General features: G+C 51.2%; 2 protein-coding genes across 4 annotated transcripts in view; both read right to left on the bottom strand.

Moving 5' to 3' along the window:
- LOC113959160 (rabphilin-3A-like) overlaps nt 1-9,120 on the bottom strand; it is a 9,675-nt gene extending 555 nt beyond the window's left edge. Inside the window, exons 1-6 of the mRNA XM_027667994.1 lie at nt 8,881-9,120; nt 8,409-8,704; nt 6,407-6,494; nt 2,148-2,248; nt 1,154-1,190; nt 582-653 (exon numbers count right to left, since the gene is read on the bottom strand). Coding sequence (XP_027523795.1) covers nt 582-653; nt 1,154-1,190; nt 2,148-2,248; nt 6,407-6,494; nt 8,409-8,704; nt 8,881-9,120 — 834 coding nt within the window. The remainder of the gene's footprint in view (nt 1-581; nt 654-1,153; nt 1,191-2,147; nt 2,249-6,406; nt 6,495-8,408; nt 8,705-8,880) is intronic.
- Nucleotides 9,121-11,453: 2,333 nt separating this feature from the next.
- Nucleotides 11,454-14,080, bottom strand: part of CUNH16orf91 (chromosome unknown C16orf91 homolog) — a 3,294-nt gene continuing 667 nt past the window's right edge. Inside the window, exons 2-3 of one of the 3 annotated variants that reach the window (XR_003531717.1) lie at nt 11,853-11,947; nt 11,454-11,670 (exon numbers count right to left, since the gene is read on the bottom strand). Coding sequence is in view for 1 of the 3 variants with exons in the window: in XM_027667989.1 (XP_027523790.1) it covers nt 13,616-13,970 (355 nt within the window). In the remaining 2 variants the exon portion in view is untranslated. Of the gene's footprint in view, nt 11,671-11,852; nt 12,251-13,037; nt 13,971-14,080 lie in introns of those variants that run through there. The other 2 variants (XR_003531716.1, XM_027667989.1) reach the window with 2 other exon arrangements.

The following is a 14,080-nucleotide window of genomic DNA, read 5'->3' as shown; positions in this document are numbered from 1 at the left end:
CAACTAAGGTTACACAGAACTTCTGACTAAGCATGGAAAGCAACCTCCAGTCAGGTGGGATTCTAGGACGTTTTCAGCAGCGCCGGGAAGCCAAACTCTGTGTAGCTGTGCCTGCAGAGAACTGTCCTTTGGACAGCCAGAACTCAAGGTGAGCACAGCTACTGATTTTGGCACTGCAGTTCAGTCTTTCTTACTAAGTCAAACTAGTACTCTTCACTGGTGCAGGAAGATACAGGGATAGTCTCAACAAATCCCTTTGGAAATTTATTTTTAAGAACTCTCTATCCATCTGAATGGAAGACACAATCTTATTTCCCAATCATTTTCACACAATTAGCTCAAATATCAGCACTAAAACAGTGAGCAACATCTGTTTTACAAAATCTTTATTTTTGTAAAGATATGCTCCACCACATCTAGGAAAAAAAAGGCAAATGGGGGACTCCTTCAGGACAGGAGTTTTCCCACAGTGAGTACGACTAGTAAATGAAATGTTAGACCCTCTCAACATAAAGGCAACTGTGTGCATAAAAGTGACCCAAGATACACTGTTCAGGTGTAAAACAGCTAAAAACACTTACCAGTGTTTTTCTCAGGCGCTCATATTCTGGACGATACTCTCTGAAAAGGTGAATAAAGGGAGTGCATTCAGTCTGAAAAACACAGGATTTGTATCGCATAAGGATCATCCTGGAGGCTTCTTTTTACTAAAAAAAAAAGTTTTCTCTAGGCTTTCATGTTTGAGAGACATTTCAGAAAGACTAACAGTACTTTTTTCCCCAGATTTGGATTCAGAAACCAATGGATGCAAAATCAATGAACAGACTTCATTAAAACAGCAACAATTTAAACCTTGGTATGGAAATACAAGAAAAAAATTACTTCACAGACTTGCTGGCACAGATAGCTTTTACTTTTTCACGGAACAGCACAAAAATTCATCTCTGAATAGTTCCTTTTTACTGCTGTTTTTTATGCTGATACTGGACACCCTAGGCTACCTTGGCTATGGCAACTGTACACTCCCTCAAATCAAAGGAGCAGACTCATGAGTCAGGACCTTCAGGGAGTGGTCACTGGGTCGCGGACCAGAAGTCATCCCCTTAACTCTCCTATTCATCTACAGCTTTAGAAAGCTGGATAAAAAACTCACCTGGTCCTGTGCCAAACACTGCAGGAACACCAACCACCTGGAAAAGAAAACACACCAGAACTAGAGAGTAACTGAGCTACATTTTTAATACAGAAAAAAAAACAAAATAAAAACAAACGAACAAACGAACAATCCCCCACAATGACAACAAAAAAATCAACACCACCGAAAAACCCAACAACAACAAACTACTAATCTAAACCTAACAACACCCATTGAATCAGCACAGTGGCCTAAGAGTAGGCAGTAACACTTCTGCTTCTGTCCATCCCGCTTTCAAACTCTTCCTCCACTTGCTGTTCACGTTTGTTACTTCTGCTTTTTGGTTGTCGGTGATTTTCTGTTTGGTGAGTTGTTGGGGTATTTTGGGGGGTGTTTCTTTGGGGAAGGAGGTTTGTTTGGTATTTTTTAACACTGTAGGGCAATTCAAAAGAAAGGTCAAGTCTTTCTGCTGTTGACTTGTTTATTGTTAATAACCTAAGTTCTCATTCTGCATCTAGGGTTATAAGTGGTTAGCAAGTATCCGTGTACTAGAATTAAAGTGCAAAAGAGACAACAAGAACTGACCTTTTGGCTCTGAAATAGTCTAATACTTTTTATTTAGCCAAAGCACATTTAAAAGGTCCCCAGAACAGGAAGAGAGGGAGAATTTAATCAGTTGCTATGACAATACATTCAAAATGCACATCTACTTTCTAATTTCAACTTGTCTCTCATTACACTTCTGGCCATTTGTTCTGCTTGTGTTAAATCAATTCTCTAAAAATACCTTGAATTAAGACTATTACCAGCCAGAATCCTACATCCTCCAATGAAAATTCTCCCTCTTTTTCATAGGCAAGACAGTCTCAACTACTGACTTCCAAATGGAAGACCTTTCCCAACACAGCCTTGCATTTGATCATTAATACAGTAAATATGCAGACAGCTCTCCAAAGGATTTTAAGCATTAAGGCTAGGCACTGTGCCAATATATATAAATATTTATACTTTCCCTGCACTTAAGTACAAGCTGCCTTTTACTCCGTAATCCTCTTCATATGACCTGCTTTCCATCCAGCGCTCCAACAGTCCTGACAGGCAGATAAATATGACCTGATCAGCAAATAAGGAACAGGAAGTATGTTAGTTCTGTATATGGGACCACTACAATCCCTTTTGAAATTCTGTATATTCTTCCACATAGGACACTTACAATATTTTTGTTTTGGCTCTGTTATCATTATCTACATGAATGGAATCATTCAGTTCCTGGAATATCCACACAGCCAAGAAGGCTTGCTTTTTCTTTAGTAAAAGCTGATGACAAACACAATCAGCTAAAACCTTTAGCACAGACTATGGGATTATTAGCAGCCTCCAATGTATAGTGTTGTCAGAGAAACAATTAATTTGTCCTCTCAAAACCTGGTCAAGTGGAAGAACAATCTTCTTCTTGCACAAGCAAATATAAAGGGTTTTTTTGTTCATTTATTTGTTTTTGAGATTCTTTCCCTCCTTCCTGTGTAGTAGCAAAGAACACTGCCTCTTACCAGCCTATCTTAGCTTTCATCTTGTGATTAATCACAGTTCAATATTAAATTATTCAGGCTGCCATTCAGTGTGACAAGCTGCAGTGTAACAAGCTGCAGTGTGACCTCAACACAGGTCATCAACAGATTACAGTTCAAAAGGGCAGTGCAAAGCTCCTTTACAGAAGGACAGAATGGTGGGGGTTGGACAATACCTCTGGAGATCACCTAGTCCAATCTCTGCTGCTCAAAAAGCAGCATTAGGCAGAAAAGGTTGCTCACGACTTTGCCTGAGCAAAAGTGTTTTAAGCATCTCCGGAGATGGAGACTCCACCATTTCTCTGGACCAGTCCAGACGAGGACTTCTTAAGTTATTGTTTCCAGTGGGAAGGCAGGGACAGAAACAAGCGATCCCAAAACTTCAAACCCATCCCCACAGCGGTCCGGAGCAGCTCGAGCCCAGGCTCCTGCCTTCCCAGGGCCGGGCTCTTCTCTCTGCGGGGCACCCGCCAGCCGAGCACTGCCCTGCCCGGTGGCCCCGAGCGCTTCAGGCCCGGCCCGGGCAGCGCCTCGCTCTGCGCAGGCGCCGCTTCCCAGCCCGCCCCGAGCGCCGGGCCCTGCCTCACAGTCGCCGCCTGGCGGACACGGCCGGGAGCGGCACTGCAGCCGCGCGCCCCCCCCACCACCCTTGGCGAGACGGGCGGCGCCTTTCGCGAGTACGGGCCTTTCTTCCCTAAAACCTGCCCTTGCCTAGGGAAAAGCTGAGCAATTCAACGAGTTACTGTTTCCACCCTAGCTTCCCAAAGGATTTCTCTCTCCCAGCAGCACAGACAGGGTCCCCGAGGCAGCGCAGACCCTCCCCGCGGGGGGGGGCGGGGGGGTGTGCAATGCCAGGGCACATCCGAACCCGGCCATGCGGCGGCACGCAGGTGCAAGTTTCTCCGCAGAGGCGAGAAACTTGCCTGTCGCTTCCCCTCCCTGCAGTCCCGATGGCCGCGGGAGAGGCAGAAGAGCGGCCGCCCCCCCTCCCGCCGCGCCCCCGCCGCTTACCCCGGGGACGATCTCCGTCGGATCTGCCGCCGTGGGTCGCTTCCGGGGGGAAAAAGCGGCGGCGCAGCCCCGACAGCATCTCGGCAGGACCGAGCGGGAGCGGGAGCGGGGCGGGGCGGAACGGGGCGCGGGGGCGGCGCGGCGTACGCGCCTTGGGTCCTCGCGCGTCCGCCGCGCGCCGCGGCGCCAAGAGAGGGCTGCCCGCGTCGGTGCCTGCCGCCGCCCACGAACCTGCCGCCCGCGCCCGGCGCCGCCGATCGCCCCGCCCTGTCCCCACAGCGGAAAGCGGCGCGGCGAGATGGCGCTGCGGGCGCGGGGCGGGGTCCGAGTCGCGGCGGAGGTCAGGCAACAGGATAGACGCCTCTCTGAGGCAAGGGGTCCTCTCGCCGCCATCTTGAGTTTGGTCTCGGCTGAGTTCCGGTCCTGGCGGCGCCATCTTGAGTGTTGCCACGGGGCAGGCTTCCGGGCCGGGGCAACCTTCTTTAGTGTGGGCTCGGCTAAGTTCCGGTTCTGGTGGGGCCATCTTGAGTGTGGCCTTGGCGGACTTCCGGGTCTGGGCCGCCATCTTTAGTGTGGTCTCGGCTAAGTTCTGGTCCTATCGACGCCATCCCTACTGTGGGCTTGGCAAACTTCCGGGCCGGGGGCCTTGGAGAACTTCCGGTCGCTCTACTTCTGGTGACCGAGTTTACCCAAATTAGCGTCCCTCGCTAATTTCTGCCCTTTCACCCCTAAAAATCTTCATGTTATTCCCCCTCACACACACCCTGGGAGAGACGGGAGACCGCAAGTCCCGCCGTGCCGCCGGAACCGGCCCTTAACTTGAGCGGGGAGCGCGGCACCGGCACGAGAGCAACTGCGCATGCGTCCCCGTTCCCGCGCCTGGCTGCCCTTAGTTACCACGTGATCGCCAGCGTCTTGCCAACGATTGCGCATGTGCCGGCGCCGCCACCTTGGCTTCCACTCCCCCGCCACCCCGCTTCGCTTTCTTACTGCGGCTCCCTCTCCACTTTTTCGGCTCCCTGGGGTTCCCCCACCCACATTTTCGGGTCCCCTTCTCACATTTTAGGGATGACCCCGCAATTTACGGTTCGGGGGGGGGAGGGAGGAGAGGAAAGGAGGTGCCCAAGAAGGGGTTTCTTTTTTTTTTTTTTCTTTTATTTCATTTTCATTTTATTTCCTTTTTAGTTTTTTTGCTTTTAATTTTTTTTCATTTTCTTTTGTATTTTATATTTCCTTTTTTATTTCGTTTAATTTTTATGCTCTTTATTTTTCATTTTCTCTCCCAGTGCTCCCCAGTAACACCCAGTGCTCCCCAAAAATTGACCCAAACCCGACCCAAATCATCCCAAAAACTGACTCAAAACTGACCCCAAAAACTGACCCAAATCATCCCAAAAGCTGACCCAAAACTGACCCAAATCACCCCAAAAAATGACCCAAAGCTGACCCAGAACTGACCCAAATCACCCCAAAAATGACCCGAAACTGACCCCAAAAACTGACCCAAATCATCCCAGAAACTGACCCAAAACTCTGCATTTATTTGGCCTCATTTCCTCTCAAAAACAACATCTCCAATTTAGTTGATTGCTAAAGCCATCATTTTAAAATCATGCCAGGAATCAAAAGGGACTGGAAAACACACAGAAAGCATTCCTACACCCACCAAATCATTAGGAATTGGAACCCCATTCCCTCATCTCCCTCCTTGTTTTTCTTGGCTGGAAAACCTGATGATCCCCACTGGCTATTTTTAGGCTGCTTTTCTCCCACAGCTCCTTTCTCCCAGCTGAAACCTCCCGGCATATTCAGGGCTTATCCAGAGGGAAGCCCTCTGAAGTATTTCCTCTCGTGGCAATTCTGTGGGATGAAGAAGTAAAAAAAGCACGTCAAGAGCTCCTTCTCACACCTTCCCTCGCAAACACCCTCCCGGTTTGTCCTCGGCAGCTCCATCCCCCCCTGGCACCCGCCCCCGACGCTTCGGCTCCCCTGGGAAAGGGACAGCAAGTGCAGGAGTAAGCTCAGTGCTGGGCAGGGGCTCCCTGGGGAACGGCACTTCTGTGCTTTAGTCCGTGGCCTTTCCTGCTGCCCTCCCTCCTGGAGGCAGAGGATGACCCCTCCCTTGTTTCTCCCACGCTCGCAGACCCAGGGTCCTGCTCTTTTGGCCCCACTTTTCTTAGCAGACCCAGCATCATTTTCCAGGGTCCCCAGGAAACTTCTGCACTTGACCCATTGCTAAGTGCAGAGCACAGGGCAAGGGAGGGACAAATTTCTCAGCACCCACCACCTGGAATTTTCCTTCTCCACAGCACGCTCCCGTTCCCGCTGTCTCTGGAGGTGCCCGCACGAGTCCTCCTCGTCCCAGCACCTAAGAGAATGTCATTTTCACCCCGGTCCTGCTTCCCGTCGTCCAACAAAACACGTTGACAACATTTTTCACGATGCCAGTGGAGAGATATTAGAGCACACTGCACAGGGAAGCCGAGGCTGCCCCATCCCTGGAAGTGTTCCAGGCCGGGCTGGACGGGACTTGGAGCAAGCGGGGACAGTGGAAGGTGTCCCTGCCCACGGAAGACGGGGTGGCCTTTGAAGGTCCCCTTCAAACCAAATCGCTCTGGGATTCCCCTCCAAAATCACTACCAAAGAGGCACAGCAATCAAAGCAGAGGGACTGCACTCCCAGCTTTTCTTACCTGCAGGCACGCTGGACATAAAAGCCACAGGGTTAGTCCTGCCAGAGGCGTCCGGCACATCCACGGCGACCGAAGGGAAAGAGGGAGCCTGGGAACACGGAGTAAAAGACACTTTAATTAGGACTGCACCGACCAATAGCCAGGTCATTCCCACAGACAGCTTCACCGTCCAGTCACACGAAAAGCACTTACCCAGCAGGGCCTCAGTTAGGATGGCTCCTGACGCTGACCAGGCGAACGCCTCCGTTTGCCCCGGGGGGTCAAGAATAACATCCCTGGTAAGAAGTCACCCCGAACAACAAAAAGGGAAAATTAGTGAAGCACGGGGTCCTCTTCTGACTAGACTGCCACCAGCATTCAATAGCAAATGCCACGACTATTCTGTTACAGACGAGAAAACCCTGTTCTCCCAAACAAACAGCGAGGAGATTTATGGGCACGCCTGAAAATTTCCTGGGAGGAACTTTTTGTAACTAAGGAGCAGGTGCTATCTTGAGCTAAAGGCATCAATTTGACAGACACTGGGTACAGCAAACTCTTCAGCAGAGGAATTATTTGAACAGCAGGGGAGAGAAAACGACAGTCGAAGGGAAGACAAGAAAAGCAGAACTGGAATCAGCAGGCTTTTCTTCCGTCTCTCCCGAGAAAGTTGTGTTTCTCTGTTCTAATAATTCTATGCCCTTTTCTACATGAAACTTAGACCAAGGCCAAAAAAACAACTAGAAAACACGGAGAGAAGCTTTTTAGAATGTCACGTGATTTTCCCAAACCGATCCCAGAAAAGCAGAACTCGGTAGAATGGACTCACCTCGAGGCCTTTGGTCTTTTTTTCCATAAGCTTCGTCACCTGATTGAAAAAGCAGAGTAGACTTGGTATTTAGGCTCACAACAGGAAAACTTCACCTTCGTTTCCTAAAAGAAACTACATTACTTTGCACAGCTGCAGGCGCGGATCCAGATGTTAAAGTCTTCCAGCTTTTCAGAGGGTGAGAATGCCCTGCTAAGGAAGGCTGAAAAATGCTCGGACCCTGCACAGGTCAAAGAGTACCTTGATTTTGCCTGTGTTCCAGTCCCTAGCTAAAGAAATGGTAGAACAACCGCAGTTGTTCCTTGCCTTTTCACTAAGAGGTTTTGCCAGGTGCTGGGCCAGCCCGGGCACTGCCGGGGGCAGCCAGAGCTTTCTGCGGTGGCCCCTTTTGTCCGGGAGGAATCTCCGTCCCTATTCGATTCTGGGAATCGGACTGGCAACGCGAGCCAAGTCACCGGCAGAATTCTGGACCTTTGGTCTCCTCAGAGCGCCCACAGCGAGGGGAAAAAGTACCTTTGGGTCACTGTCCCGGGGATGGAAACAAACAAAAAACCACGAAACCGGACTGAATTCCCCCGCAGAAGCCCAAATTCACCGAACGCCTGCTGAACTCAGCAGGGGCACACTCCCTCAAGCCCAAGGCATCCTTAGGACGCCTCCGACTCCGGATTTAAGGTCGGAGAAGCTCGGCAGGGCCAAAACACCGCCGCTTTCCCACGGGCGTCGCTTCCCAGCCCGCCCCCGAGCGCCGGGCCCTGCCTCACAGTCGCCGCCTGGCGGACACGGCCGGGAGCGGCACTGCAGCCGCGCGCGCCACTGCAGCCGCGCGCCCCCCCCCCTCGGCGAGACGCGCGGCGCCTTTCGCGAGTACGGGCCTTTCTTCCCTAAAACCTGCCCTTCCCTAGGGAAAGCTGAGCAATTCACAGAGTTGCTGTTTCCACCCCAGCTTCCCAAAGGATTTCTCTCTCCCGGCAGCACAGACAGGGTCCCCGAGGCAGCGCAGACCCTCCCCGCGGGGTGTGTGTGTGTGTGTGCAATGCCAGGGCACATCCGAACCCGGCCATGCGGCGGCACGCAGGTGCAAGTTTCTCCGCAGAGGCGAGAAACTTGCCTGTCGCTTCCCCTCCCTGCAGCCCGACGGCCGCGGGAGAGGCAGAAGAGCGGCCGCACCCCCGCCGCGCCCCCGCCGCTTACCCCGGGGACGATCTCCGTCGGATCTGCTGCCGTGGGTCGCTTCCGGCGAGAAAAAGCGGCGGCGCAGCCCCGACAGCATCTCCAGGGCACGGCGGGACCGAGTGAGGCGGGAGCGGGAGCGGAGCGGGAGCGGGGCGAGGCGGAGCGGAACGCGGCGAACGGGCGGCGCGGCGTGCGCGCCTGGGGTCCTCGGGCGTCCGCCGCGCGCCGCGGCCCCGAGAGAGGGCTGCCCGCGTCGGTGCCTGCCGCCGCCCACGAACCTGCCGCCCGCGCCCGGCTCCGCCGAGCGCCCCGCCCTGTCCCCACAGCGGGAAGCGGTGCGGCGAGACGGTGCTGCGGGCGCGGGGCGGGGGTCCGGGTCGCGGCGAAGGTCAGGCAACAGGATAGTCCCCTCTCTGAGGCAAGGGGTCCTCTCGCCGCCATCTTTAGTGTGGTCTCGGCTAAGTTCCGGTCTTGGCGGCGCCATCTTTACTGTGGGCTTGGCGGCCTTTTGGGCCGGGGTTGCCATCTTTGTGTACGGCGTTGGAGGACTTCCGGTCAGGGCGCCGCCATCTCTTTTTCGGGGCGGTCTCGCAGGACTTCCGATCCAGGAGGGCGCCATCTTTGGTGGTGCGCCGTAGAAAACAGTCCGGTCGCTCTCATTTCCGGTGACCGAGTTTACCCGGAGAACGCCCCTCACTAATTTCTGCGCTTTCACCTCAAAAATCTTCATGTTATTCCGCCCACACACACCCCGGAAGAAACGGGAGGCCACAAGTCCCGCCGTGCCGCCGGAGTCGGGCCTTTAGTTGAGCGGGGAGCGCTGCAGCGGCACAAGAGCCACTGCGCATGCGTCATTCCCCTCTCCTGGCCGCCCTTAATTTCCCCGTGATCGCGGGCCTCTTGCTGGTGAGTGCGCACGCGCCCACCGTCTGACCTGCTGGCTTTCCTCTTACTGCACACACCTTACCCACTTTTCCGGGGCCCCACCCATTCTGAGGCCCCTCCCTGACATTTCGGGGCTCCCCCTCCACTTTTTCGGGTCCCTGGGGTTCCCCCACCCACGTTTTGGGGTCCCCTTCTCACATTTTAGGAGTGACCTCTAATTTACCGTTCGGAGGGCAGAGGGGGATGTATACAGGGTGCTCAAGGGTTTTTTTTTTTCTTTTCTTTTACTTTTCATTTTATTTCCTTTTCAGTTTTCTTGCTTTTAATTTTTTTAATTTTCTTTTTTATTTTATATTTCCTTCTTTATTTCGTTTATTTTTTTATTCTCTTTATTTTTCATTTTCTTTTCTTTCTTGTTTGCTTTTAATTTTTTTATTTCTTATTCTTCCAGAGAGGAAGAACACTGCAGCTCCTCTGGGCAAGAGAAAGGCTCCCCTGCTCTTCCCTTAAACACAACACCTGCAATGAGTGCCCTGGAAGCCTGCTCCACTCATGCCAGGCACTGGGGCTCACCCAGAGGGGCTTTGCCAGCATTAAACGGAAATTAAAACCCCAGGCATATGCACTTATGGCAGGACTGCCGGGATGCTCCTGGCCAAGGCAACCAGTCTGTGGAAGTTAGACCGGTGACCACCCAGGGGGATTTCCAGGGGCACACTTCCAGATTTTATTCTCCAGAAACTCCAGGTCTTTCTGGCACCGCTTGCTTTAGTCTTTCCCTGTTGGAAGAGGTCACTTAGTCTTTCGAGGGGCCAGACTGCCAAAGCCCGGCCAGTCCATTCCCTCCACGCCTCCACACACCCTTGTGCTCCGGGGCCGAGGGGCAGCAGCCTGCCCTGCACAGGCCCCAGGGCTGGCCTTCAGGCCAGCTCACCTGATGTGTTGAACTTTCTCAGGGATCGTTTACGCCTGCATCTGAAATACCATTATTACAAAAGTCACTGAAATGTTCCAGGAAAACTGAACAGCTCTGGACATCTTGTGTCAAGTGAGGAACAGGACCTTAACTCCAACTGCAGCCTACACTGCTACAAGTCGACAGCGAATGAACTGCGAGGCCTCCGTACGTGACACATCCCGACTGGTGATGACAGCACGGACTGCTCGGTCTGGAATGACTACTCAACCATCACCTAGACCGGCTCAATGTATTAACATGTTAATGCTAAACCCTTAGCGCTATTCCACCTAACTTCCAGTCTGTGTATCAGGGCAGAGCAGCTCCAGGACAAACACACAGACACCCATTACACACAAGATGACAAACAATGCGACACTGTTGTGAGAGAAAACTCTCATTGAGAAGGACGACTGCGATAACAGGGATGCGGTGGTCGTGTAAGATGACCTAAAAGACTGCAATGGTGAGCTAACGAGACTCAAAGGAGCCTGAGAAAAGATGCTAATGGAATGAGTCCTTACAGGAATAGCCTGTCAAAATTGTAAAAGATGGACATGAGATAATGCTCCATTCAGGATGTTCTCAATATCCTTATATTCTTAAAGTCCCAGTCCCTAACAATGGATGGCTGCAGACAACAGCTGCAAATACAGCCTGGAAGAAGGCGGTTAAAGAGATCTGAGCTGATGCTTCAGAGATGCGATTCTGATGTGCACCCAAGCCAACAAAGTCGACAAATGGATGATATTGGCACCAGGCTGCAGAATGCTGACAGCAAGACCCGAATTATGATGACAACTGATTATTCCGATAAGCCTCTGGAGAGAGGAATACGAAGACATCCGATCCGAAGGACCCGGAAGACGTGGAATGCAGACTAGACGATCTAGATGACCTAGACTGGAACTGCTGTGCCCTGAACACACTGCTGTTGTGGTCAAAAGTAAGCTTCTGCATTGATTTATCCTAAAGGGCCGTTTTACCTATGCTAATTTCAAAATATCTCCCAAAATTCCACAAGCTGATACCCTGCTCTTGTCCCCTCTCCATGTTGTAGCCCCTGACTTATCTTTTGCATGGCTGGGGATGTGAATCCATCTGTGACGCAAAGGAGAGCCACCTCGGTGATCTGAAAGGCTCCGGAAGTCCCCCGGTTATTTTCTTAGCTAAAAGAAAGGAAACCAAAAATCATTCCCCGTGTTTAGCACTGCATCTGCCAGAACACAACAATCCCCCTACTCACCCTGTCCTAACTGCAATGAGGTTCTCACGCTACCGGCTCCAGCCATGGCTACTGTAGTGTGGCATACCTGAAACACACAGAGAGAAAGTGACGTGGCCTCTCTGAAAATTCAGTGGACCCGTGCTCCGCCTCTCTGTCTCCCCGACTTGCCTGGAAGGCTCCTCTCTTTCCAGCTGCTACCGAGACCGCCCCTGCAAATAGAATAGGTAAATGCTCAATCGCTGAGCTCTCAAATACTTAGGGATTCCTCTCAAGGCAAGCTGAAGACCTATAAACCCTGTCAGACTGCTCGCTGAAGTGTTGCTACACCCCGCTAAGCAGACAGACGGCCACTGCAAAAAAACCACAGATGTGGAGGCCCATGCTGACATACCTCCTCATAGTGACTATCTGAGGCTCCTTTACCTTGACCTCTTATTGGATGGACCTTCGTCACATTCAGCAGACAGGCAGAGGGTTGTGTATCGCCTAGAAAAAAAAAAAAAAGCAGTTACAACATATATGCATAGACAACGTCCTAAAACTAACACCAAATTCAGTCCAAGAGTAAAATTCTCACCTCGCTCATCTCCGCTCCTGTGTCGCTAGCCCTCGAGACACTGCTCTGCAAACCCACGGCATCCTCTCGGGGCCGCGCCTGCCGCGACCCCAACACAGCAGCGCACAGGCCCCCACTCCCCGGCGGGGGTCCCTCCGCTGCCCCAAAGAAGGGATGTTGTACAAAGAGCATGCAGAGCTGGTCCAGGGAGCCTCGGCTGATGGCTCCGTACTCTGCTTTTAACAACAAAATGCCACAGACAAGTTTCCCAACACGGTGAAAGCAAGAGACTATGAGAATAATTTTATTATTAAACACTTATTATCACCCAAAACAAGGCACGCATGAAGGGGCAGCTCTGTATTTCCTTAAACAAAGCAGCACATTGCTGGGTTCATTGTTTTCATAGAACTTGGAGTAAGAAAGCTAGTCAAGAGCAACAGGCATTACACCTTAGCTTCAATATAAAAGCAATTCAGGATCACTCTTCTATTCACCAGAACACCCCCATGCATACACCTCACTTGGAATATTCTACTAGTATAGGTTGAATACCAAGACTAAACCCTGTGACAGTACCAAATTAGGTGTATTCATTTACTAGGCATCGTGTGGTTAAACTGAGGGACTCTATGGTGAATCAAATGCCACGACAGTGCATGTTGTTCAGAGACTCATCAGCAGTATTGGACAAACATGATCCTACACCAGTTTTCTGCACAGCTCCAGCCTATCTTAACAGCTCCTGCCATCTTTGGGGGGTTTTGGTTTTTAATTACAGATTTTAATGACACAAAACCAATCTTCTGTTTTTACATTTGAAAGCCTAAAAAAAAAAAAGCCTCTTATTTTGAAGGGAACTAAGTTGTATTAGTATCTTACATTTCTCCTCTCCAAGAAAAGTCTCCAGAGTATGCATCTAAAAATCTGCAGAAAAAGCCTAGGTACTATATGGTTCAAGGAAACCAGGGGTTTCCTCCCCAGTATAATGCAAGCCAATCATTTTGATTGTCTGCAAAATGCTTTCCTACCAGTAATGATCACCTGAATCAGCCAAGCCTAAAAAGTTCTAGTCTCAAAAGCATGAACCTGTGAAGGTAATTTCTATGTTATTTAGCAGAATTAAAAAAAAAATCAGACCACAATCACATATTAATGACTACATTTACAACTGGTCTGTAATCTAAATTGAACTTACTCTGTGACTACCAAAATGTCAAACGAAGGTCACCTTCAGCAGCAATTTTACAGACATTCAGATTTCATATTTTTTAATACACCTAGCATATAAGAAAAATGATCCATGGAAAAGTGATGGGTTATATAAAACTTATATTAAAATTCAAGTTGAATTGCAATATGTCTTATTCATCCCTACCATGCAATCCAGAAAGAAACTACACCTTTTGCTACCAAAGTAAATTACTAAGGTAAGACCAGCACAGAAAACATCATGAAGAAATCAAGCTTGCAAGATAAGGCTGCCGAAAGACTCAAAAAACCAAGGTTTTTTTCCATTAATGAGTAGGTACAGTTTTTAACCAGGTGAATGCCAGCAAACTGTTGGCAGCTCCTTCACTGTAGCCGCACTCCCGTCCTCATTGCTCCTTCGGCAGCTGCAAGGGAGCATTGCTTTCTTGGGCCATATCTAAAGAGTCCACGATCTCGCCGGAGAAAACCGCTTCCAATCGCTCATCAATCTCCGTTTTTTCCCTGAACACACACCAGAGCAACAGACCCGTGCACAGCACACTGAAAGGCAACACCTTCAGCCACGGTTTCTCGTGGTCGCTCCCCATGGACCGGCTGACGCTCCACACCCGCGGACTGGCCTTGCTGCTGGAGAAGGGAATGGGCACCCCGCTCTCCGGATCCGCGCCCGCCACACTCTCCGGGTCCCGCCGTTGTGCGAGTCCCTTCCAGGGCTCGGGCAGGCGCGGGGGCCGCCGCGCCCTGTAAAGACACGCATGAGCGGCGCGGGGGGCACGGGCAGCGGCCCGGCCCCGCCCGGCCTCGGCCCTCACCGCCAGCGGCCCCGACCCGGCTCAGCCCCGGCCCCGCTC

Source organism: Corapipo altera, unplaced genomic scaffold (assembly GCF_003945725.1).
Source record: "Corapipo altera isolate COAL_440 unplaced genomic scaffold, ASM394572v1 104b, whole genome shotgun sequence".
Classification (NCBI taxonomy): Eukaryota; Metazoa; Chordata; class Aves; order Passeriformes; family Pipridae; genus Corapipo; species Corapipo altera.
This window is presented reverse-complemented; position numbering and strand designations above follow the sequence as displayed.